Source organism: Tiliqua scincoides, chromosome 3, assembly GCF_035046505.1.
Source record: "Tiliqua scincoides isolate rTilSci1 chromosome 3, rTilSci1.hap2, whole genome shotgun sequence".
NCBI lineage: Eukaryota > Metazoa > Chordata > Lepidosauria > Squamata > Scincidae > Tiliqua > Tiliqua scincoides.
This window is the reverse complement of record NC_089823.1, coordinates 190,953,664-190,981,012: the sequence shown is the minus strand read 5'-3', so window position 1 is coordinate 190,981,012 and position 27,349 is coordinate 190,953,664. Positions and strand designations below refer to the sequence as shown.

General features: G+C 45.5%; 1 protein-coding gene across 1 annotated transcript in view; it reads left to right on the top strand.

Annotated features, from left to right (window-relative positions):
* SLIT1 (slit guidance ligand 1) overlaps positions 1-27,349 on the top strand; it is a 142,781-nt gene that overhangs the window by 30,446 nt on the left and 84,986 nt on the right. The window contains exons 2-4 of the mRNA XM_066622673.1: positions 549-620; positions 912-983; positions 3,027-3,098. Coding sequence (XP_066478770.1) covers positions 549-620; positions 912-983; positions 3,027-3,098 — 216 coding nt within the window. The remainder of the gene's footprint in view (positions 1-548; positions 621-911; positions 984-3,026; positions 3,099-27,349) is intronic.

Genomic DNA, 27,349 nt, shown 5'->3' with positions numbered 1-27,349 from the left:
TTAGTGGATGTCCCCTGGTTCTGGTATTATGTGAGAGTGTAAAGAGCATCTCCCTATCCACTCTGTCCATCCCCTGCATAATTTTGTATGTCTCAAACATACAAAATTATGCAGTTTAAATAGTTTAAATTAACATCTGTAAATGTTAATTTAAACTAACAAGTGCCATGAACAATTTAGAATGGCCCACAATATCCAGCTGCTCTAGAACTAAACACCTGTGATGTATGGTGCTAAGTATGTGACAAGATACCTCAGAATGCCTGATGCAAGGGAGGGCACCAGGATGCAGGTTTCTTGTTGTCTTGTGTGTTCCCTGAGGTATTTGGTGGGCCACTGTGCGATACAGGAAGCTAGACTAGATGGGCTTGATCCAGCAGGGCTCTTCTTATGTTCTTTATGTTCTTAAGATGACAGTAGTGGATAGTCTTTGGTTTGTCTGTGTGAGAGTACATATGAAAGCAGCCCTTCTGACTGAGTCTTTGGGACTGTGGCTTGCACCTTTGTCTGCTTTCTCATTTCTGTTGTTTCTTTTCTTCTCTTCACAGGGAGCTGAATGGAAACAACATCACACGTATCAACAAGAATGATTTTGCTGGACTCAAGCAGCTGCGAGTTCTGTGAGTGCCCCTCCAGGCTGTCTCCACTATGATACCATCTCCCCGTGAACACTCCCTGGTTATCATTGCAGTCTGCTGCCAAGTGGGATTGGGGTGTGTGTGCATTCCTTTTAACTGATGGTGGATCAAATCCCTAAATAGATTTGGTCTTTACCTAGGGGAGAGCAATATCCCCTTATGCAGCCATCCCAACAAACAGCAGCTCCAGCGACTAGGGTACTGAGCTCTCTCTCCTCCCTCCTGCTGTTCCCTTGTGCTATCCTAGCTCTGATGTTCTTATCACTTTTATAGGCAACTGATGGAAAACCAGATCACCGTGGTGGAGCGAGGGGTGTTTGACGACATGAAAGAGCTGGAGCGACTGTGAGTGTCTGAGGGACCTGAGCATATTATGAAAGCTGGGGGAGGGGAGAATGCAAAGGGTGGGAATAGCCCCCCCACCTCTCACCACATATGGCATTTGCAGGCATCTGGTGAGGTACCGAGGGGGCTTCTTGGATGAGAGGTGGAATTTGCTGGAACAGGGAGGTTCACCTCATGGTCAAAGGCAGCCGACTCCAGTGCCTACACTGGGAACCATGTTCCTCCACCCACCCCACCCCCCTGCTAACACAAGCAGATGGTACGAGCAGTAAGTGTTTTTACACCCAACCCTGAACAGCCTGGCTGGCATTTACACCCAGATGCTTCCCAATCTGTTCACCGTTTCTTTCAAATCCAAAATAACTCTCAGCAGTATGCATTCAGTCATGGGCAGTGCTCAAATCAGCCTGCCTTGTGTTTGCATTTTTTCTTCACAACAGCTGTGAGACAGCACCTCGAAAGTTGCTACCACTTTCTTGGAACATTCCTGTTACTTTTCCTTGTTCGACCTCAGCCATTACCAAAGGGGTTCAGTCCCAGTTGACACATTCACTATGGAGCTCATTATCACTCTAATTGCCAATGTCAGGCAAATGGGGATTGGAACAGTGATGCAGGAATAAAGTGCCATCCCATATCTTTATCCATAGGTTATCATAACCAATTGCAGATTGCAGATTTCAGTTTTGTACTAGAAATTCAGAGAGAGTTGTCCTAGCATAGTTCTTATCTCTGTGGCCACTGTCTGGATTTCACTATGTCCTGTCTAAACCTTGAATTTAGGTGGTTCAAATTCTGTCTCTACACAGCTAATGTCTGTGTCAGATCTTGGCATACTTCTTCTATACATCTCTTGCATTAATTGCTCATTTGTTGCCCTCCAACTTTCACTTTTTGTTTTTAAAAGTTCCAAAATTACAGTAGCAAGCTATGTGTATTTTAAAATCTGAGTAATCATTAAACTGAAAACCACCCGGGTTGGTGTACTTTGTTAATGTATTGACTTAAATTAATTTAAATCTTGATTTTCTACTTAAAATCATAATTTGGATTTTTATGACCCAATCCCATGCAGGCCTTCTGCTGGCAAAACTTGCATTCTGTCGGCAGAAGGCCTGGGTTGCTGGTGCTGCAGCTGCAGCAGTGACATGTGGAATAAGGTCACCAGTGTGAATGGCTGGTTACTCCGCACACGCACCACTAGAGCACTCAGTCACTGCCAGTGACCGTAAGTTAAGTGATGGGAACAGGGAGGATCGGGACAGGGACCAGAGTCGGCTGGCGGTGTGTTGAGAATGGCAGGGCAGATGTTGGTGGCAGCATCTACAACAATGTCCTGTATCCAGTTTCTAGCCTTGGTATGCCTTCTTGGGTCCACTCAGACATACGCCGTCCAAAAGTTCTGAATTTGCAAGGTGTACTGAAATTAAAGGAAAAGTTGGTTGAGAATTATCAGTCAGGGATGATTGTTAAGCTGTGGACTCTTTAGGGCACAAAGACCACTTGTTGCACAGGCAATAGCCAGTGCTCTTTATGGTTTTGCAAACTGGGCACCTGTAGTCTTAAAAACTTTATTCTAACTTTAGCAACAGCTCCTGGTGCAAGAGTAATGGCACCCAAATTTCCTAGATTAGCTGTGGAAGTAAGCAGACCAAGTCCTGAGGGCAAATTGATAGTGGCAACCTCTTTTTAGTAGTTAAAATGGATTATGGACCTGTTTTTTGAATTCCAAGACTCATGTTGTTCACTACCACCTTGGTTTTAACCTGGTTTTGCTCTATGTCTTTGTAGTCTAGTTGCCCTGAGAGAATAATAAATACAGAGCAAGGCAGAAGGTCAGCACTATCCATTACTTAGGGGTGGGGAACACTTCAGGATATTTCTTAAATGTTTAGCATGTATCCTGCAGGAGATGGGAAATGCATGGAATTATAGCAACTCCCTACATGGGGTCATTGTGATAATAAGGTTGAGTTCAGAAGGCCCTCCTGATTCTGGAGGGTGTGAGAGTTCATGATGCCTTTTGCCCCTCTGTTTATCTAGACGTCTGAATAGGAACCAGCTGCACACTTTGCCGGAGCTCCTGTTCCAGAATAACCAGGCACTGTCACGACTGTAAGTACCCAGAGGTGTCTTGCTTACTCTGGGGTGTTTATTACTCTGCTTTCTGCTCTTTTGAAGAATGATGTGATGGAGAGAGTGCTGCAGATTTTCTTTGGGAATGCAGCAAGGGATTTATTTAAAATGCCTTGTGTGCTGCAGCTGACCATTTGGGGTTGTGGTGTGAGTTCTGTGCCCTGAATATGTTGGATGAGAGGTCAGAGATTTAACTGCTTAACTACAACTCCTGCTGCACCTTGAAGCTGAGATTGCACAGAGCTGTATGAGTACAAGACAAACTGAACTTGGTGCTGCTTGAGCATGGCCATCCTAGTGGGCTTTTGAGATATTTTTAAATCTGGGAACTCGGAATGTCTTCTGTACTGAGCATGTTAGGCCATTAAGCTGGGATGACTATGAAACTGTTAATACACACAACTGTGTTGGAGCTGGCAAGAGAGCTCTCTTGCATTTGTAGCACCATAGTATATGAACTGAAACAACCTAAGGAAGAACAAGTGAAGCAATTTAGTTGGCTTTTCCACACTGGAATTTTGCCTCACAAATGTTATGTTGGGGATAGAGGCACTCTAAATACAGAATATGTCTTGTTACATTGGTGGCGTTCAGATTTTTAGTGCCACAGAGTGAGAGCGAAAGCGCACATGTGCTTGTGTATATACATGTATGTGGATTGCCCCATGAAAATGACTGAGTTATATACAAGTGAGAATTGGATTTCTCCCAGGTAGTTCTTTATATTAGTCAAAACATTTTGCCTGAAGTTCTTTAGTTGAACAGACTATATATAATCACATCTGTCCTTCTCTGCTATTTGCCAAGATACAGAAAAGACAGAAAGTATACAATTTTAGTTTAGTATGTCTCTTTTAAAAGGTAATCACAAATGGATTAAAGGCAACATGTACAAGTGAAAACATGAAGAGTTGGGAGTATGAAATAAAATTTATTCTGCTAAATGCACTTCTTTTAAATAGCAAACTGTCTGCAAAACGTTTATAATTATCCTTTTTTTAGTATTGCTTCTATAAATGCAATAGTAACAATGACACGCTTAACATGTTTTCTTCTATGCAGTGGCAGCTGCTAACAAAACATTATCAAAATCATTGGGGGTAGACACCTGCAGAGGCTCATTAACACATGTTGGAGGGATGCGAAAAGGGTTTCTGGCAAAGCTTTTTAGTCAGAAAAAGCCAGACACATACATATTTGCAGAATGTAGGCACATGTGCAGAGATGACACCTTAGAATAGGAGAACCACTGGTAGAAACAGAAGACTTTAAGTCAAGGTTTTGGCTTTGGATAATTATTGTGATTTTTTAGTGGGGAAGGGGGGAAATAACTACAAGCTGTTTATTTTTCCCATCTAGTATTCCCCTTCCCCTTGGATTGTCTGATTTTCCAAAGACTAATTTTTATATCCAAGAGGCTAGTGGGAGGAATATCTTCTGGATCTCTATATGGAGCATGGATTAATATAACTACAATTAAAATCCTTAAGATTATCACTAACATTCCCTTCAAAACTATGTGCAGACAACATGTGCTTCACCTTCATCCAGAAATGATCTTATTCATGGCATAAGACTCTCTTGTTTAAAAGAGAGTAAAAAAACATATGAACCAATACAATGGAAGATCAGGATATTAATAACCATTAGCCAAGAGTCTTGTTTAATGCATACCTGAATTGTACATTGCTGAAAACTGTGAACACACAGCTGAGAATAGAACAGTCTACAGGAAGTGTACAACTCAGATGCAAATAAAGTGTCTAGAACCGTCCCCTGTCAGGCCTAAGGCTGATGAACCATTGCTCTAAGATCATTCTTGAATCTTTACCTGTACTACACTTTGCAGGCAGCCTGAAACTATAGCATGAAGAGGTGTGAATAGCCATTTTTCCCATCAGACCCTCTCTAATAATGTAGAAGGACTCCAGCGTTCTCAGCCAGTGGGTGGCATGCTCTCCCTGGGAAAGGGGCATAATCACATAATGAAACTACAGGAGAGCGAAAGTTTGCTTCTCCTTTCCTAAATTTTCAGGAGTGTCAGCTTGCTTCCTGTGGCATGTCATTTTGACCTAGGTTGTTAGGGGTGCCATCAAGCACAAGGGAGGGGAGATGTATAGCCGTTTCCCAGTGCAGTCCAGGACCTGCTTCTCATCCAGATGCAAGACCCCTAAGAAAGAGTGTGAAAGGAAGTGCCAAGGAGATGGTTTCCTCTGTTTTGTATGTGATATAAAAGGACAAGAGAGGGGATAGGCCTGTGCCAAGCCCCTAAAAGGCATGGTTTCTGAGGCAGCTGTTACCATGGCAGCTGATGACTTTATCTGGCTCTTTGCCATTGCCCAGCGACTTTGCTTCTCCAAACTCCTAAACAGTCGCTCTATGTTGTTGGGACAGTGTATATTCCCCCACCATCATACCTTCTCCCCCTCTGATAAATAAAGAATGTAGCTGTTGCATGTGTATTTGTATGTGCACATACACAACATACAAGCACACACAAACAACCACCGGCAGGGAATCCGGATGGTTACAGTGAAAGAGGTGTAGAGTGAGGCATAGCACAAATGCTACTTTCTCCTGCCTGGTCTAGCTTGAACCTAGAGAGATGGAGTGCAAGAATTGAAAGCTGTCAGAAATATATGCTTCAGAAACAGGTGCTGTGGAACTGCGGTGTTTGTTCAATGGCATTCCAAGGACCCAAAATGTTCTGAAATGTGGGATTTTTTTTCCAGGTCTTTGGGCAGTGGCAAGCCTGCAAGAAGTTTTTGTTCACAGTACCGGATTCTGAAATGCTGCACTAATTAGCATTTTTATATAGACAGTTATTTTTTCCTCACTGTATTTTATGGTTGTTTTTTTCTGAAATACAAAATCTTAATTAAGACAAGTTATCACACCAAGTAGGACAATCTTGTTTAAGCTTTAATCTCAAACATTAAGGGTTTCATAGTCCAGGTAAAATACATGTGTGTGCATGTGTATCCCAGACTGTCATTTTGGTTTCATGATGAGATCAGGGCATCACCCAGTATATTTGTAATTGGACTCTGTGGTACCTGCTACAGGGTGCTTAAGATAAAAAGGATGGTGTAGATAGTGGATCTAACACCCATGTTGTTAGTTCATTGAATTTCTTTAAATCAGACTAACTTCCCCCCATCTTTGTTCCTATTCTGCCACATGCAGGGAATGAATTTAATCAGTTAGAGAAATGAGACATTTGCCATTTAAAAGCATGCCCCAAAGTGGTAAAGGCAATGACTATTGTGACCGTATCAATTTTAAATTAACTTGCAGGCATTGTGGTAGGTTTTGGGGTTCAATCTTATTCCACACTAGCCCATAGCATACAGCTCTGCTGATGGAGTGTGTGCTTCGTGCTGTGGGGGGGGGGGCACACGACACCAGATATTTAATGGGAGGTAAGTAAAAATCTTTTTTTACCTCCCTGCAGGCTGCCTGGCGTCCAGTGGGTCTCCTCAGACCTACACCAGCTATGTAATAGGCATAAGATAGAAGAGACTTGGGAGGGGCTTTCATGGAGGGGAAAGGAGGATAGAATTTCAGTGCGTGTAGCTGCCACCTAAATTCTCACCTCCCATTCCTAAACCACCCCGACCAGCCTGCTCCTCACCCCAAACTGCCCCTGAATCACCCCCATCAGTGATCTACCTATTCTGGCAGACTATCTGTGAGCCACTATCATGCATGTAGGGCCTCTGGCCATTTGTGCTGGCAGCCCCGGGGTGGACAATAGCAGAATAGCTTTCACACTGTTGGTCCAGGATTTATGGGGGCAGATTGTGAGATCTACCACCATAAGCCCTGGATAAGATTGGGTTATTAGTCCTATGTGCGTGGAAATGTGCACTTATGCATGGTACATGCTGTCAGAAACTGCTCTTGCATGGTGGTCACCCTGTGGCTCTTATACAAAACAATTAAGAGAATTATTATAGAGCAAAACTTCCCCTCCCCATTTTAATCAGCTCTGTCTTTAATGCCAGCCTTGTAAACCCAAATATCATCAGCAGAAGATGGTGTGGAAAGGGATAGCCCAATCCTGAGCTGCCTGGAGCTCCCAGGCTCTGCAGCTCCACAGAGGGCTCCTGCCAAATCCTGTGCCTCCTGCGCTACTGCAGGAGGCTCCTCGGAAGAAGGGGATGTTCGTCCCCTTTCCCTAAGTAAGGTAAGCAGCCCCGCAATGGGGCTACTCACTTTAGCAGCGACCAAAAGGTCGGCGCTAAAGTACAGGTGCTCGTGTAGGGTGAGCAGCCCTGCACGTGCGCCTTGGATCCTGTGGAGCTCAGCTCCACGGATCCGCCCCCTCCCTCCCCCGACACACCTCCCCACGCCCTGGCCACACCTCCGCCTTACCTGGAACACCTCCCCCACACTCCCGGCAATGCCCCTGCCTCCTGTTCTGCAGCCTGGTGGTCTGGGAGACCACGGAACTGCGGAACCTGGGTGACGCTGGGTGCTAGCTTAGTGCCCGCTGGTGCTGGGCTAGCTCCGGCAGGAGCCCGGCGGTGAGCCCCGCAAACATGCCTTATGGCACGTTTGCGACTGAGGTCCGCAGCGCAGAGCCATGCCACGGACCTCAGGATTGTGCTCTGAGCCTCCCAAATGGAGGGGTGGCTTCCTCATTTTTTCTTCCTTTGCTGGTCTAAAAGTAAGACAGCCAGACAGACAAGAGGGAAGATGGGGAGAGATTTGGAAATGTCAGGACCTGGCTCTGTACCATTTTCCAGAACATTCACCTCTCTCTGATTATGAGTCAGTACACACAAAACTCCCTGTGGAGACCAGTAGTAACTTCTAGAGTCCAATCAGCTGGAGAGTTTCCATCTTGTACTGAATTTTCCTGGAAGTGTTACTGCTGGTGTGGAAATTATCCATGCAGTCAGGAGGATCCACAAGCTAAACTGCCCTAGGTATTGCAGCTGGGAATAATGGAAGTAGTCTCCTATATAGACACTGGTTGAGAATGAATTGTGATTCAGGAAGTTCCATGATCCTCCTCCCATTTGGCCTACCTTGCTGGGTTATTGTGAGTGTTCCAGTATGTATTGCTTTTTAAGCATTTTAGAAAAAGCACTGTAAGAATATCATGTATTTTCTGTACTGTACCGAACACACCATTTGGCACTAAATAAATATATGGCAGTAGTAGAGCCTGAAATGACTCCTAGTTTTTTTGGCTTTCAGGACTTCTATACTGCCACGGGAGTGAGTTCATGCTGAAGAAACTCTGATTTGCAACCCAGTCTCTTAACCATTGTACTACATTTGCATACTGTTACCCTGCACATGCCTGATCTCGTCTGATCTCTAAGCAGGGTCAGGCCTGGTTAGTACTTGGATGGGAGACCGCCTGGGTATACCGGGTGCTGTAGGCTTATACCATAGTCTTTCGAGACTGAAGTTTGCCAACCACATTTGCATTCATCTTTCCTTCAAGTTGGTCAGGATTGTGTATTTGGGGTTATCCTGTTTTATCCCCTCAACAACTCTGTGAGGTAGGTTAGACTGAAAGGAAGCAACTTGATCAAGACCACCCAGTGAGTCTCATGCTAAACAGGGATTTGAACCCACCTCTCCTAAGCTCAAGGCTGCCACTATGTGCACTATACCCATGTATGTGTATGTGTACCTATGTATAGTCCTATTCCCAGAACAGGAAGGACATACGTATAGGTGTATATATCACTAAGGTAGTGAAATGTGTGTCCTCAAACCCACACCCTTTGTCCTCTGGAGAGTGTCTCATTAAGCAGCCCTGGTGCCTGGAAATGGTGCTTAGTTGATATTTTGCTGGAGAGCACCTGACCCTGCTGACCCTGTCTCAAATGGGGTTTAATTAAATTGTCAGCACTGGAGGGAGGAACAAAGGGCTGGGCCTTTTCCCCCCTTCCCCCAGTCTCACACTAGCAGGAGGACAGTGTCACTGGAAAAAATGAAGAACTGTTAAAATGGATCTTGTTTCCCATCAAAGAAAATTACCAAGGCGGGAAGGTGACCTTGACAATCACGCAGCCAAATAAATTTCTATCACTTTCCCCCTTACTGCACATATAGTTGTGACCTGCACTGATGTATCACTCCAGTGATGTCTAGGAAGATGGAGGGGAGCCTAATGTGATGGGAAGGAAAAATACAGGTGCTGCTCTTGCCAGAGGATCTAGTTTCAAGCTAGAGTGTAAGAAATTCTGTCAAAGGAATTCCTCTTCTTTGTAACTAGGCATAGTCATGTTGGTCACAAAAGACTTCAAATGATTGAAAACATCACAACTGAGAATGCAGATGTATTCCCTGTTACTCAAGTTGGGAGAAAAACAGAGAAACTGTTTCAGTAGGATGAGTCTAGTAGCAAAACACTCCGTCTCTTATTGAGTGAGTGCAGGATGCTTAGTTCATCTCCATAACCCATGATGTTTCATGTGTGGTATCACTACATGCGGTATCACATGTGTGGTATCACTACATGTGGCAGCAGAGATGATGTAGTTAGCCATAATCCCATGCCCCTTCCTTCCCTATCTACATGTTTTCCCTGCAGAGTAGCTAGAGCAGTGCAAAATGGTGAGTATTGCAGGCTTTCTAATGCAAGTGTAAGCAGCCCCTCCTTTTCAGCCTTGGAGCAGCAACAACTGTGTGTTGCTGTTGCTTGCCTGGAGCTCCAGGCAGCGGACCTTGGTCTTCCACCCGGTGCTGGTTCAGCACAGGCTCATGCTAGGTCAGCACCCATGCTGAGCCAGTGATGAGCATCGCAACGTGTTTTATGGCACGTTTTGCAAGGCTTAGCACCAGTGCTGGGCCGCTCTGGATCAGGCCCTAATTAATAATGGAGAATTCAGCTCTCCCTTATTTCTTAGACATTCTCAGGGTTGCTGGCAGGGATGGGCAAGTCAGGCACAGCTTGACTTGAGTCAAGTCATGAGTCTCTGCTCCCGCAACTTGTCTCAAAAACAAGTCATAATGGGCGGACTTTCCAAGTTGCTGAGAGTGTTTTCACAACTCAAAAGACTCGAGTCTAGTGGTTCCCTTTAAAAAGCCAGCTGGGCTTTTTTTAAAAAAAAACAAAAACAAAACAGGGCTGCTGCCAGGGTGTGTGTGTGTGTGTTGGAGTTCTCTTTAAACACTCCCCTGTTGTCCCCATCCCATCTGTAAACAAGGAGGGAGGGGATGGGACGGACTGTGAGAGAGCAGAACCGAAGAAAGGACAGAAGTAGCACAAAGGATGAGGATCATGCACAGCAGCTGCAAGGCTTACCAGGGTGACCCAATCCTTTGCAGCTCTACTCAGAAGTAGTCCCATTTTCACTGGTCATTCAGTGAGGCTTCTGCCTCCCAAGTAACAATGGAGTCCACCAGTAGCGTAGCTAGAGGGGGTGGAAAGCGCTGCTTTTTGCAGGGAGCCTCATCTCGGCTTGCAAAGCACTATGTGTTGCATGGAACTTCACCACAGGTGAGGAGGTGGCTGTGGTGCAACTTGGAATAAGGGGATATGTATCTCTTTATCCTTTGTCGCACACCAGCAACTCCTATGGGATACTCTGATCTGCACTAGCGAAATCATTGGCACAAATCCAAGCTGGGCTGGCTGGGAGGGGGCTTAAGATCTGGCCTAACGTGCCAAGGTCAGTCCCATCCCTCTCCCAGGCCCAGTCCACCCACCGGCCCACCCTCCCCCAACTTCCCCATCCCGTTCTGCCCTCTCGCCACCCTCTCCAGCCCCCCGCGCTGGCCTAGGCCGGCGTGAACTCACCACTGGTCCGGATCTGGTGCTGGGAGGCCAGTGCAACAGCCTACCTGACTCCTGAGGTGGCACAAATGTGCTATACTGCATGTTTGTGACACCCAGAAGATGGCACAAGTGCACTGAGCCAGCCTAAGTGCCAGTTAGGATTGTACTCTGAGTTTATTTGTCCTTTTTCAAAGGTGCCTTGTAGTGCCCACCAGGAGGGTCTCCCTTGCTATGTTCACCACTGCTGTTTTCATGGGAAGAAAATAGGGAAGAGGCACAAGCACAATGCAAGCACAATGTGCAAATGGAGGAAAGTTGGAATGTAAACATGCTGTTTAGGTAATGCAAAGCTCTGGATACAGTAACCAACTTCAGCAAAGGTAAAACCATGACCATTAATCATGTCCATGTTATGTATTCTGGAGTTGCTTGTTGTTGCCTGCCTGCCAATATATTCTCATTCAGTGGATTTTCTGGCTGTGGAACTGATGGTCTCTGTTTCTTGCTCTCTTGACTTCACAGCTGCTTTATCCAGCTAGTACATACAAGGCAGTCTTATTGTTTTAGTCAATACCATATGAATGACAGTGCCCTGCCCCCACTCCTTTGAATGGTCCTGGCACTGCTGTTGCATTTGCAGCCTTTCTAAGTAAGGGCCAATCTAGACATTGCCCAATAGGCATATGTAACTTGTTGGTTGGTGGAGGCTGCATGTCTGAGAGAGGAACAGCAGGAGAGGTATCGCTTAACCCTTTCCATTCTGGCTGTTTTTCTTGCTCAAAATTGCCTATCCCTATTGCAGAGGGCTTTTTTACACACAGGAAAAGAAAGGTAGATATTCTTCTTCACAAGTGAGGCAGTTTTGAATGAATAAATAGCTAGAGATGCTTTAACATACCTTTTCACCTACCTTTCTTCCACTTGAGATGGTATCCTCTCCCACAACGTTTCATTAAAAATAATTAAATAATGAGACATTGCTTGCATTCACTATTTAGCATCTAGCTTTGTGGTAAAATTCTTATACATGTGTGCCCTGGTATCCCCTGGGGATTTGTTCCACAAAACCCCCCCCCCCCACATATATGGAAATTGTAGATAAGGGAAGCACCCATCCCCACGGCCCCCACCCCTGGACACCCATTAACATGTTTTTGAGACTTACTGAAGTAAAAATAGTCTTGCTTTAACAGGGTCACTGTAAGCATACAAGCTTATAGCGACCTTCAGATTGCCTCCTGGGAGCCTGGATGCTTGAAAAAAAGCTGGATCGAGGTAAACAGGAAGTGGTTAACTTCTGCTTCCTATTAACCTTGGTCTAGTTTTTTTTTGAAGCAACCATGCTGCCTCTGGGCAGCCTGAAAGTTGCTATAAGCTTGTGTGCTTATAGCATCTCTATTAAGCAAGACCATTTTCACTTTGATACATCTCAAAAACACATTAATGGGCATGTGAGGAGCCCCTGCATCCATGGATCATTGAAACCGCGAATAGGGGATCCATGGATACAGGGGCCCATCTGTATGGACTCCAGAATGATTTGGCACTGCCTGACCAGAAGTTGTTATGAACAGACATTTTGGGAACTTTAAGTGTCATTGGACCATCCTTTTGCTAGGTTTAACTTATATCACTCGATAATGTAGTAAATGCAAAATGTTCAGATGGTTATTTCCATAGAGGTGTAGTGAGCACACACAATCTCTCATTCAGTTCTGTATTTTATATAAGACTTTTAAGGAAAATGTAATGAGTAAGAAGCATTGAAGAAAGTAATTAAAACACATCAAAACACTGGTACAAGCAGTGTATATCTGACTCCCAACTTTGCCATGTGGCAATGGCACAACACGGGAAGCAGCAGTTTACCAGTTATAAGTCTTTGCTCAATTGGTGTAGAGCTTGACGCCAGGGCTGCTTCTGACGGTGGGCGAGGTCACTGCATCTCATTGGGCAGCTACTGCTCACCTTAAGCTGGGCAGTCCCCAGCCAGTAAGGTGCTACCTCGCCACAGTTCGTGAACCTCATGGAGTGCGTGGGGTTTAGGGTGAAAACCGACAAGCGGATCGACAACTCTGCACCATGCAACAATGATGATCAAACAGTTGCGTGCCTACCATAGGGTGAGATGGGGCAAAAGTTCCAGGCGCCAGCTGCTAGGACCCTGCAGAAGCCTCTCTGAGGCTCCTGATGGGGGTGGAAACTGTCCTTCTGGTTTGCCGGAAGCACAGTTTATAGCGCCAGGGAACCTCACAGAGGATTCTCCGGCATGGGCTGCGGTTGTGCGAGGCTCTGTGAGCCTCTGGTGAATGGGGCGGGGGTGAAATCTGCACAGGGGGCGGCGATAGCCCGCAGGGGGCGCCATCGTGAAGCTTTGCCCTTGACGCGGGGCTGTGGAGGTCCACAGCTGGATTCAAAGCTATGAAAAATGCATACATTGCTGCAGTGTTCTCTCAAAATCTAGGGTTTGGTTCATATAGTCAGTTTTTATATGATGCTTCCTGAGGACACACAGATAATGTCCCATATGGCATAGAGTCCCCATGGCAGCAGCCACTTCTCGGGGTGATTCCTATGATGACAGGGATGAAAAAAGTGCTCCAGGGAGAGGCAAAGGCTCTACTTGTGGAGATTCTGTCTTGTTTGAGCCACAGATGCATCCCTTGCAATATTGGGGCAGCACTGCATAGAGACAGTGTTGACTACATTAATCAGTTCTAAGTCTGAAGCTTCTACAGAGGTGTTTGGGTCATTCTGCATGTTTCATGGTTGACTCCCCCACATTTCTTTTGCATTTAAAAGCAACTGGAATGGATTGTGGCTAACCCTTCCTCATATGGTGTTTTCCTGACTGAATTTGCCCCCCCTTCTACTATTTGTCCCATGGGCAAAAGTATACAGGAATCCATTTTGCTACACCCTCCATGCCTACTTTTAACTTTAAACAAGAAGGGAGAGGAGGGGTAGATCTGATATTTTTTGCATTTGGCTCCTAGCTATTACTAAAGCAGCAAAACCCCAAGAATCATTTTCCATTTTCCAGTTCCATCACGTTTCAGAATTCAAATTCCTTTGATATATAGATTGCAAAACATAGATGTGAAATGGCTTCTAGTTCCTCAAGAGATAAAATCTTGATTAGTTGGATTGAGTAGATAAAAAGGAGGCATCTTGCATCCTAGTTAGTAACAGATATTGGTTATTAAAATTATATTTGTTTAATCAAGACTTTTACACTTGGTATTGCTAGACATAACTACAGTGGTGCAAGAGTTTAACATGATATGCAGATTGTGACTCGTTTTATTAGGACAGCTGTAGCTTATACTGTTCCTTTCGGTGATTTGATATGCTAGAGTGAGGGCACATGATTTCTGGTTGCATTTGTGAGTTTTTTTGGCTCTGTACACAGATAGTTTCTTCACAGGGTAACCAGATACAATGGAGGACAGAGAGCCTATACTTTTAACCAATGTATAGAAGGGAGAATTTCATCAGGTGCTGCTTTTTAAACCCTTCCTTATTGAGCTGCACCTACCTGCCAAAATTCCCTCTTCTATATTCCCTCTTCTATACAGTGGTTAAAGGTATAGGCTCTCTGTCCTCCATTGTATCTGGTCACCCTGCATCTTCAGAACTTGTGGCAGACTAACCATCATGTGTTCAGTGTACTGCTACATATATTGGGACTATTCGTTTATGGAGGAGATACCAGTGATTTACAGTCCAGTTCTAACTAAATTCCTGCATGGTGATGCAGTGATGCCACTGCATCCCACAGGGGAATTTTGGGTGCTAGAGGTATCCTTGGTATAAGGGGTCATTTGTCCCCTTGTCACTGGGTAAGCCCCAGCAGCTGCAATGGGTCAGCTCAGATCTGCACCAGCAATATCAAATTGATCCATGTTAGCAGATCAGACGGGGGCTAGGATATAGCACACACCATCAATGCTGACCCTGCCCTCCTCCCATGACCAATCCACCCACCTCTCACCTGTGCCACTGGCCTCCCCCTGCCCTGTTCTACCCCCTCCCTGTGTTGGACTTACCTGTTTCAGCAGGTGTCTTTGCAGCTCCACTGTCCTGTTGGCAGTTGTGCTTTTGCAAAGCACTTTATAGCGCTTTTGTGACAGTGTGCACCAGTGGAGTATGCACTCTGCTGGCATAGAAGGGGGATAGGTTTGGGCCATTTGTGTGGGCATTAGTGCAATTGGTTTCCCATATTGTTTGAGACCATTTAGTTCAAGTCACTTAAGATGAGGAATAAAAGTAAGATATAATAAAGAAGAAAGTAAACAAATACTAGCTCTAGTTAGCTCTTCCTGACAAGAGAAATGAATAAATGCCTCTCTTGTGTTGTGTATCACTGAAATGTAGCACGACTGATATTTTAATCCTTATATGGTCAGTGAGAACAGTGACAACCTATTGCAGGGATGTGGGTTTTTTGGGTCAGTGATCTTGCTTTTTCTTGGATGCAATGCTACAATTTAATCAGTGCATTCTCCAAGATCAGAGTTTTCTTGGCCTTATGCTTTTTCCCCTGATGAAGGGTAAGTCTTGTCCCCAGCATTGGTAGTTCTCTCCCACAATCTTAACAGCACTGGGGGGTGGGATGGCATATCTGACAAAGACCCGTCTGTGGGAAGAAGGCAAGAGGCTGGGTGTTGAGAGTGATTTGCCGAATACCAATAAGGAGGAGAAATTTGCTTTGCCAAAATAGTTGGGGTGTGTGAGTGTCTGGGTCTATGCAACTCAGCCTGTAAGGAGGGGGAGAGATGGGGATGCAGGGTAGCATTCCAGTAATGTCAACAGGGCTCAACAGGGAAATGGGATGGGGGAAGAGCAACAAAGAGTCAGTGTGACTGGGTGACAGTAATAACAAATGAGGTGCTAATGGGTGAGGAGGATCTTGAGTGCACTTAGTCCAAAAAATGTTGGAATGAAACAGGCAGCAGATCTTGGCTGTGTGATTGAGGAGGCTTAGGTTTGGGTGCCTGTCTGTGTCCATTTTGTGTGCAGAAAATTTTCAGATATGTTACCAAAGTACAAGCAAATTAATTTTCTGGACGAAGCCAATCAATCAGCAGGAAGTCATGCTGAGGTGCATGTTGAGGACAGGAAGTGCTTTATGGTGTTGCAATGGAAAGCATGCTGGACTTGAACTAAGCAGACTTCAGTTCAAATCCCCTTTCAGGAAGGCAGGTCACTGACAGCACAATCCAGCATAACTCCCCATGAGGCAATGCAGCGGCATCAACGTGGTATCCACTGTATCCCAAGGGGTAGTTTCAGCATGTTGAGGCCTCCTTGGAGCAAAGGAACATTTGTTCCCTTGCCCTAGGGAAAGCCGCAGCTGCCACCATGGCAATATTGTTGACGCCAGTCCATGTTTACCCGTGATGGTGGAACAGGACTAGGAAGGAGGTTAGGATTTGGTAGGCACTGCTGCTGCCAAACCTGCCCCCTTCCCAGGCGTGATCTGCCCTCCGTTCCACCCCTTTCCATTCCACCCCTCCCTGCCCCGTTGCATTCCCTCCCTGCACCCCTCCCTACCCCTGCACAGCCACATCTGCAACGCCAGGTATCCTCAGTCCATCTTTGAACAGACCTGATCACTTGCTGCTTGTGATAGTGGCCAGGCTGTGCACTCTGCTGATGTCACATTTGTGACAGCTGCAAAGCATGTTATACCGACAGACCGCACATTCTGCTGGTATAACACACCCATAGAATTGGGCTGTAACAGCCCAAACCTGTCCCCCCTGCTAGTGGCAATGCTGCTGTGCAAATAAAGGCACATGCTGCATCCTGTGTTGGAGTGGGGGGTATCCCAAGGACAAGTGGGAGGTAATTTTAATTACCTTCGCATAAGCCTAAAGCTGGATTTGGGTATCCCCAGATATATGCCACCTATTTTGGTGGTATATGTCCAAGGAAGAAAAAGGGGCAGGGAGGTTTATACAAGAGGGGATAAGATCCAGAGTACATCATTGCCACCAAATCCACCCCTCCTGCCTCCTCTTCACCTCCTGGTTCCTCCCCCCTCCCCACCCAAAAACACCCCTGTTCCTCCCACCATCCACCCCCACCACCAACTCATTTGCGCCTGCAGGCAGTGGTCTCTCCACCAGCCTGTGAGCCCAGCTGTCAACCATTGCATTGGCGGCCTTGTTGCACTCACTAGTGGAACATCAGTTCTGCCAGCTGAATGCTTGTGTATGAGGCCGAGTGATAGGCCACTAGGGTCATAAGTGGCCTATTTCTTAAGAACATAAGAGCCCTGCTGGATCAGACCCAGGGCCCATCTAGTCCAGCTTCCTGTATCTCACAGCAGCGTACCAGTTATCTCAGAGAGCTCACACAAAACCATAAGATACTTGCATCTTGCTGCCACCTCCCTGCATCTAGCATTCTATTTACACTCATACACCCGCTGTAAAGACACCAGATTGCAATTGGGTTGAACATGTGCTACTTTATTAAGCACAGTGACCAATTTTTAATGCATGAAACCTACTGAATATACCTTCCCTCCCTCGCCAGTCTGGGGTACGTGAAAAAACTGCCATCCATGGCCAGTTGGGATGGCCGAAAAAATTTCCTACCCTGTCCTTATAATGATCAACCAGCTAGATTCGGTTTCACACACCTCACACCTGAGGACAGACTTGGATACTCTTTTCCCCTGTATATACCACCCTAAGCTCCTTGGAGGAAGGAACTAAATTGTAAATGTTAGTTAATCATGTAATGTTTCTTGCTTAGAAGAAAGGCAGGAGTGACATACACAGTTTTATTTTTATATAAAAGCAAATAACCCACCATAAAATTCTTAGTGGTTATTTTTTTCCAACGCTGGCATTGCTGCCATTGTGCTCTGCAGAAAATTCCATCCATCCAGCTGGTCAATGTTATTTCACCCAAAGATCTACAAAAGATAATCCTCTGGAGGTTTAGCTGCTGTTAGCAGAATTAAAAATGCCATCGTCCTAATGTGGTTTACTTCAATCTATATAATAAAAAATCAGGCAAAGCAATTAACAAAAGTAAATGAAATTAACAATGGTTTATCAAGCAAATCAATTTAGGATAATTTGATTTGTGGGAAATAGGGAAGCAAAAGATATTACTCTGTGCTTTAAGTGAGGTTTACTGGGAGTGACTGGGGGTATGCAGCTTGTGGAGATGTCAGACTGCCCTAGAGTTGTGCAATTTAAAAGTATTCAGTGGACACGTTTGCCCTGGTTGCTTCCTGTCCACTGATTTCTCTCTGTTGGGTCCTACATATGACAGGCAAAACTTGTGGCTTCATTATTCCAGCAGGATCTTAATAACACAACTTGGGTTACAATCCTATACACACACTTTCCTTGGAGTAAGTTTCATTGAACACAATGGGACTTACTTCTGAGTAGACATATATAGGATTGTGCTGTAAGCCATTGTCTGTGTGTATTCTATTCTGGATATGCTTTTCCATCCTGCTTAGAGTGTCACTGGACTACCTTTGCTAACGCTAACTCAGTGCTAACTTGATTCAATTATACCTGCCCATGTTTGTCATGGGACGAGTCAGGGTGTAGGCTGGTTCCTACTAACTGTGCATGATTAAAAATGGACATTCCACTGCTCAAGAGTCCCTGGTCAATTGGCTCATGAAAATGGTGATGGCAGCAGGTTTGAGCCTTGGCATCCCTTATTTTGCAAACTAAATAGGGCCATAGATTGGTGTTCCCTAAGTTCCATCCCTGACAGTTCCTGGTAGGAAGTGTTTCTGAGATCCATTGCTAGTCAATGTTGAGCTAGGTCTGATGGTATGAGACAGCTTCATGAGACTACACATTTTGAAAAGAAACAGGTTTAGCTCCGTGTTCACATTAATGTTGTGGCATTGTTGTGAATGTACTGTTTGTTTACAGTCTTATTGTCAATTATAATAGCATTATAGCTAATAGCATAGGGAAAGCATTAAAGACCATCTGATTCTTATTCAGACACTGTAACGATCATACTGTTGCCTGGGTATTTCCGTCTGTAATGGGTGGTGTCCCCTTGAGCCAACAGAGGCCAAATTTATACTGACATAGGGAAATCTGTATAGTCCTGGTATACTGTCACTAGCAACTGAAAGGAAACCTGGATGGAGTTGAGGGCTTTATTGTAGGGAATGAGTGAGTGTTAGTCAGAATCTTATGTTGAGTCTGGGGCCAGTCTTGCCCCCAACATTACAAGGGGCCCAACATCGCCCCCAAGATTACACTGCAAAATAAGTGGTGTAAAAAGTTAAAACATTCTGACTGAAGTCAATGGATGGCTCAAAACCACTGCCACACTCTGCACCAACCCCAACAACAATGGAGGGTAGAATTCCAATTAACCCCGCAGCCAGTCACAGTATGACACTAAGATAATATAAGCTTTAACAAGGAAACATTGTTGATGTATCAAGGATGTATGGCACAGGGCTAACTACCTGATGTCTGTAGAAGGATGGGCACACAAGTGGAAACTTTGGGAAATGGGCACTTTGCACACACAGCCAAGGTTCACAACAAATATAGAATGGGCAAGACAAGAAACATACGACTTCTCAGACTGCTTCTCAGAATGCCAGACATAATCACAACTCCTGTACTTCTTTCTTACTTAAAACAACTTCCAAAGTGCACCCAGTCACTAGAAATACCTGCTGATACCCATTACCATCTCCATACGTCTCTTGTTTCCTTATAAGCAGCTATTCAATATGTACACTGATGTTCCCCATGTCTCTGCTATTCAGACCATAAGCAGGGGTTACAGCTGCTGCAGCAGTAGACCAGTGGGGATTAATTTGTTCCTCTGTGAAGTTATCACATTTTGTTCCAACTGGGCTCCCATGTTCTTCCCAAATGGCATGATGCACAGTAACGTAATCAGTATGATGCCACTTGGCATGGAGATTCAGTGGAGGGAAAGCTATGCCTGTTACTCTGCTTTATGTCATGCAGATTTTAAAGGGTCAAAAGTCTTGCAGGACTGAAAGATGGCAGTCTCATTCTTCTAAGATGCTGTCACAACTTGCTCTACAACTGACACTGTTCAGTAAAAGCTGTGTGTTCCATCTGTGTCTCTGATCCCCTCATCAGGAAGAGACAGGGAAGCTCCACCTGCTTGTTTTCCCCCTCATATGTTTTCATGATGGAACATACCAACAGGAAGGGTGCGTGTTACAGAATGAGTCGAAAGGTGCTAGCGAAGTGTAAGGAAACCTGGGTCAGTCAGTTATCTAAGTGAGAATGTGTATGTGCCAGACACTCTAGCTGTTAGACTGGATCCCTGATACTGTATATGGCTCTTCTCAGGCTTTTCTCTAAGACAGTGGTCAGAGATTGAACCAAAGACCTATTGTAAGCTGATTCATGTTTTTTCCACTGATTTTTCTCTGGTTGGAATCCTTGAGATAGCCAATGGGTGCAGGATCAGAAGGGGGCATGGCAAGAACCCTGGGGAATTACAAAGCCCCTGTCTTGTGCCTGTCTTCTGTTTGCTTCTGTGCTGTGTGGTTGTATGCTGTTCCTTGAAGTGAGAGGTCCGAATTCTAGTCTTGTTGTCTTCCTTTACAAGATTGTTGTCAGTAGAACTCCCAGAAAGTGAGCTTTGCTTTTTGGTAACTAAATTAGCATCTTCCCAGCATAACTCTTGGCTACCTGTCTTATTACTTGTTGTATTGCTTTTTGTATTGCTTCCTGCCAGGCAGTTCACTGTTACCTCCTCAGATCTTGCTGTGGTTGTTTCCATTCTTCTGTGTTGGTAGCACTCCCTTCCTAAATGCCATGTTCTCTCACACAAACACTGATACTAATTTGTTGTGTACAGTGTTGTTGGTATTGTCTTTGTGACATCACTGATATTCCAGTGGGATTTGAACCTTCTTCTGAGAAGGTTTTGGGCTCTGCACACATGCCTCCTGACTGCTGGACCTTGGGAAACTCTGAAGCAATGTCTTCTACTTCTGCAAAATGCTAGTGTATCACATATGGAAGGGGTATGTAAATGTTCTGAGTTGAATGATAGCTTGATAGCATTCCTGCTTTGGTTGTGCATTGATTAGTTGCATACTTGCAAGGGGGCAATGTGAGGGGGCATTGCTAATGAGTGACACTGTGATTGGTAAGTGATGGTGAAGTTGCCAGGGTCACCGCAGAAGTGGCTAACTATTTCTGTACTAGCTTTTGCTTCTAATGACATTGTTGTTCTGTTGATTTTGCTGCAGGGTTCATGAATATATTATTCTGTCATTGGCTTTCTGGCATAGTAGGACCATAGGATTGCCCTGCCCATCAAAAAGTTGTGAGAAAATAAATGACTTGTGTGAGGAAGGTGTCTCATTCCTGGACTAGCTATGCACAATAGGATGTACGTACGTATGTACAGGCACATATGTGGACACACACTCATTCTCAATAATTAACAGCATCAGCTGGATCTGTTTAGGAGGAAGAGAATTCATTCCTCTTGTCTCTGTTTAGCTAATTACAATTCCATGCTTATCTGCTCTTAGGCACCTAGACGGAGACGTCTGTGGTTAACACCCCCACCCCTTGCCTAAAGTCTACTAGAGTGCTGGAGCAATTAAACAGTCTTTGGATTAGTGTGTCTCACCGGCTGCCTCCCACTGCCTCTCCCTCCTCCCCTGTCCCTTAGAGGCTTCAATCTCATTTTACGCGCATGTTTTTCTTAAAGACAAGAAAAGCTGGATTAATTTTACTGTGCCCAAGGGAGCCATTTGTAACTAAAGATGTCTCGCTGTCTGTGCACTGGGTGGTAGGATGCGACAGCAGAGGTGGCTTGCAGAAGAGTTCTCTGAATCCCTGTCTGCCCGTCATAGCCCTTCTTTCTGCTAATTTTGGCATTTGTAGGACAAGAGCTGAGAGTAGTAGGGGCACTGCTTAATTTTTTTAATGTAAGATGGCAAGTCGCAAACTGAGGGAGTCTTTTTCCCTAGTGCCAGATACCCAGGAGACAGAGTTGCAGTTTTTCACCACAACACTACAACCATACCTTAAAATGTTTGTACCCCCCCCAATTGTTGTAAGTAAGGGTGTTGCAGCTTGCCTGTATTTATAGTGGTCATTTAACTCACAGTGCAAGCTTAGGGACACAGTAGGCTGATTGTAATTTAATACAGGTCCAGCCTATTTATACATGGATTTGACTCAACACAAATGGCCCCTGCAAATGAGAAAGAATGTGCTGATTCCTGGAGAAGGGGAAAATGCATCCCTTTAAAATCAGTTTAAAAAACTGAACAGTTCTTTAACAATAGCCTCCTTAATGAGAGGGGGGGGGGCAACTGTCTGACAATCCTTCAGTCCATCAATCCTTTGGACCCTTCCCTTCCCCCAGCATGTGAAAGAAAGGTGATCATTTTGCATTGGTGAAGGGAGGGGCTGAGTGAAGTGCTGATGGATTGTCTTCTTAATGACTCTTATCTTAGAGTCAAAAGGTCAGCAAGGCTGTTTTTCAATCACTGGAGCAAAGAAACTTTGTTTTTTAAATTGATTTGCTATAGTGCATTTTTTTAATCCATGTGAGTGCTTGGAACTGAACCCATGTGAATAATTAGTCTCAACCTGTATTTAGCACCCATGGAATAATTTGTTACACACACACATATGCAAGTACACATACCACACAGAGAGAGAGAGAGAGAGAGAGAGAGAGAGAGAGAAATGGATAAAAAATTATGTCCTAACAAGTAATTCACATAGCTTGACTGGCTAGGGTTCCATGGACAGAAGCCTAGATTCTTCTCTAGCCACAGTCATTGCTTCTTATCTGGAAAAATTTCATGGACTCCCCACCTGTATGCATTTATGTACTTAAAAAAAAATTTCTCAGTGGAAATGAAATGTCACACCAGAACTTTCTCAAGCCTACTGCGGTTTGTGTGCATGATAGTCTTGTGGTGTTGTACCAAGCAGGATGTGTTTCTTCTATATGCATGGCCAGTGTTGGGGGTTGCCCAGGTTGAGTGCTGGTCAAGAATCCATGGCTGCCCAGGAGGCAGTTCCTGAAGCCCCCAGGCAGCTGGCAAGTGATGGCATTGAAAGTCACTCAAACCAGCAGCTCACAGCAGTGCAGCTTTTCCCCTCTGCCCATTTGCAGTTGAGTTTCCTCAGAGGCCGCTGCTTCATTGCAGGGACCTCTAAGTCTAAGGAGTGAAGTGCTGGATGTCCAGAGAAGCTGTTGTCCCTGCATGCTCCTCCTTCAGAGCACAGAAGGAGGAATGTGCAGAGCATGCTCCTTTATCTTCCTGGGCATCCAGGAAAGTAAAGGAGAGATGACTTTGGTTGGTGCTGTTATGATGCACCATGGCTTTGAGAAAGCCATCACCAGCAACTGCCACCTTTTTTTAAACTTTCCGTGGCATTTGAAGAAGGTAAAAAGGGAGCATTTGGGGTGGTTTGTTTTCTCAGCACCCTGGCAATATTGAGAATAGGGACAACCAAACTGCTGGGGTAGGAAAGAGTGTGACCCGAACACCTTGGAGGGCCGAGGACAGGGGTTTGGCTAAGCCTCACCCCTGAATCTTGTGCCAACACTGTCTATATGGTTGGATAAAAGCATACAAAGGTGTTGGGGGTGGGTGCAATATTCAGTACATATAGGATGTATCATTTTGCATACTGCATTACTGGCAGTATATGTGTTCTGTCTGGCTCAAAGATGATTCCCTTAGAGCAGGGGTGCCCAAACCCTGGCCCTGGGGCCACTTGCGGCCCTCGAGGACTCCCCATCTGGCCCTCAGGGAGCCCCCCAGTCGCCAATGAGCCTCTGGCCCTCCGGAGACTTGCTGGAGCCCGCACTGGCCTGATGCAACTGCTCTCAGCATGACAGCCAACTGTTTGCCCTCTCACATGAGCTGTGGGACAAGAGCTTCTTCCACTGCTTGCTGTTTCACATCTGTGATGCAGCTGCAGCAGCAAAGGAAAGGCTGGCCTTGCTTTGTGCAAGACCTTTTATAGGTCTTGAGCTATTGCGAGACCATCATTCATTCATACAAGTTCCATCTCTAACATATTCATTTATGTAAATTTATTCAAATTTGAAATGCAAATTAATTATTTTTTCCCCCGGCCCCCAACACAGTGTCAGAGAGATGATGTGGCCCTCCTGCCAAAATGCTTGGACACTCCTGCCTTAGAGCAGGGGTGTCCAAACATTTTGGCAGGAGGGCCACATCATCTCTCTGACACTGTGTTGGGGGCCGGAGGAAAAAATAATTAATTTACATTTCAAATTTGAATAAATATACATATATGAATGTATTAGAGATGGAACTTACATGAATGAATGAAGGTCTTACAATAGGTCAAGGCCTATAAAAGGTCTTGCACAAAGCAAGACCAGGCTTTCCTTCACTGCCACTGCTGCATCACAGACGTGAAACAGCAAGTAGTGGAGGGAGCCCTTGTCCCACAGCTCAGGTGAGAGGTCGAACAGTTGTCCTCACACTGAGAGCAGTTGCATCAGGCCAACATGGGCTCCAGCAAGTCTCCGGAGGGCCAGAGACTCATTGGAGACTGGGGGCTCCCCGCGGGCCAGATTGGGAGCCCCTGAGGGCCACAAGTGGCCCCCGGGCCGGGGTTTGGGCACCCCTGCCTTAGAGTATAGGGCAGTGGTTCCCAAGGTTTTTTGACTGATGGTTCCTTTGACCTTCTGGGCCAATGATTGTGGCTCCCTATTAGGACTACAATCCTATATACATTGTATAGAGTGGCGGGGGATTCTGCAGCTGTCCTAGCTGATTTCTGCAGTTTTCCAGGGAGCCATTGCTCCCAGTTTGGGAACCTCTGCTATTGGGCTTTTATGAAGACAAAGGGCTGTGTTCTACCTCTACCCTTTGCAAGAACAGAGGTAGGGCAGATGCTCACAGGGGAGATTGGGGAGAAATCTGGATTTAGGAATTTCTGCAGATCTGATAAGGATCTGGGTCGTTCTGTGTGTGTGATTTTCTCTCCTCCTCACCAGGTTGAGATCATCACAAGGAACTAGGTTTTAAAAAGTGAGTAATAAATGGAAGTGGTCTTTAATACTTCAAATAAGAAGCAGACTGTGCAAGCGGGAGCCAGTGACATGAGTCTTAAGAGGATTCCAAGGCATGTCCTCTGCTGAGCACCCTGAGCTGGGTTTGGTCATAGGATTAGGAATCTTAAGGGTCTTTTCAAAGGATCAGTGAAGGCATGCCCCACTAGCAGTTTAATCTTTGTGTGATACATCTGAATGCCTCTTTACAATGACAATAACCAGTCCCTGTGGTGCCTCAAGCTGGGGGTGAGATGCTGCTCCCCCACCTCAACTTCTCCCTCTCATTTTGTCAGTATGTGCCAAACCCTCAAACCCCAGCATGTTTTCACCTTTTCTTTTGCCAGTTGTGTTGGCAGATCTTGATCATCTTTGCCATTCCTGGTGGGAGGTGGGGTGGGAAGGAGGCTTCCTGCTATCCTTGGACCTGCACCAAAGATTTCACTGGTGGAAGTCCAAGAAGATGAAGGGGCAGGAAGGGAGGCTTGAAAAAGAGGGAGTAGGATCCAGTGCATGCTATTGCTGCTGTAACTGCTCCCTCCCAAAGCCTCCCTACCCACATTCCGCCCCCTCCCTGCCCCATTTCACCCACCTGCCCCTGTCACTACTTTACCTGCTCCAGCAGGTGAGGGGGGGCTGGCAATGGTCAGGGAATGCTGCCACTCCTGCGGCAGTGCTCCCAAAATGGCTCCATGCTCTGTTGGTAACTATTGTAAAGCCCTGTGCACACTGGCTCAATCCTAGATAGGACTGGGCCATAATTTGCATAACTTTCTGTGCATGGAGTTTGAGTTTTCTTGGCAGAGATGTGATTTTCTGTGTTGGAGAATTTGGATTTTGTGGGTAGATATTATAGACAGTTTTGATGAGGATGATTCCTTTTATTATAGACTAGTAAACTGCGATCCTGAGACCAGGTAGATGTTGCTGGATGCATAGCGTTGCTGGATACATAGAGTTTTTGCATAGGAATGAAATAAATAGTATAGCAAATCAGACAATCACTGCTGTGCTGCATGACATTCTGTTTTCCCAGCTCTGTAATACTTTTCCAAAGAAAAACTATTTTACTCCTGCAGGATTCTATTATATTGCTATTCCGTGGCTTAAAGAGTTAATTTCATGTCCCTGAGGCCAGGAGGCAGACACTCACTTTTCCACATTTCTCCCTCATGATGCATCTGAAACTTGGGGTTTATCATATTTATGTTATGTTTGTCCTCAAGGAAGCTCAGGGTTGCATGTACATATGGAGGCTATTCTTGCAATGAACCTGTAAGATAGCTTAGGTGACTGGTCCAAGGTCACCCATGGAACCTCATGGCTGAGTGGGCATTTGAACCCAGATCTACCCAGTCCTACCCTACGTGCATACCGCACACTGGATCTCTCTGCTGACTAGCTTTTTTATTGAGTGATCACAGTTGTGGGTGAGCTAGGCTTGCATGTTCAGCCTAGCTCACTGTTGCTGCTGCTGTTCAATGTCATGCTAAGCAGCATGAGATCAAATTCTGAACACTTCTCAGAGCTAGGAATGAACAAGCGTATGAACAAACTGCTTACCTGCTGTTGCACACTACAAATGCACTACGTGGTTAATCCAGACTGCAAATCTGTTCAGCCCTGCAGAGAAGTGCTGGGACATCTATGTGTGAGGCTTATGTTGTGCCCACAGATGCTTGGCACTGGCCTGCTAGATAAACTAAATAACATATTTGACTCACTACGGTCCCAGAGAATAGATTAGTATCTCTGGCTGGAGCCAGGGGAGGAAAGAAAATGGGAGACCATTTCTGAGCAGATCCTAGAGGCAGGGGAGGGCTGTTCTGCTCTGGTTTGTTCAGCTCAGGATAGTGCCAGGTCTGCATGATCCTATTCTCTGCCAGCAGAAAACCGGAGCCTGCACAGGACCCAGCAGTTTGCCAAGAAACAGCTGCATGTGCTTTTCCCAGGGGCTATTGTTCTTGGTTGCTAAGAAACATGGCCCTTCAGGTGTCTCCCAGGAGACAAGGGCCTGGGTATTTGGTTTAAGGTCAGCCATAATAAAGGCAGCAGAACTGCCTGGGCGTCCTGGGCCCTCCTCTGTCATTTGTCAGCCGCTCCTCCTTCCCTGTGTATGCAGCTGTGTGTGTGCACCATGTGTGTGCCTGCATTTGCGTGTGTGAAAAAGAGACAGATACTGGACAGACTGCCTACCAGCATGGAACCTGTGCCAGTTTGGCAGCCCACCTGACTTCCCTCTTGGCAATGCAGTATTTTCCCAGAAGCACACGGGCCCCATGGCAGATGCATTGCTGGGACTCCGTCTTGCTTGTATATCTGATTCTGCAGATCACTGGGAACGCTCACACACACACCTGACTAATGGCCTAATCCTAAACTTCCTCAGTGCTGGCACTGAGCGCCACTG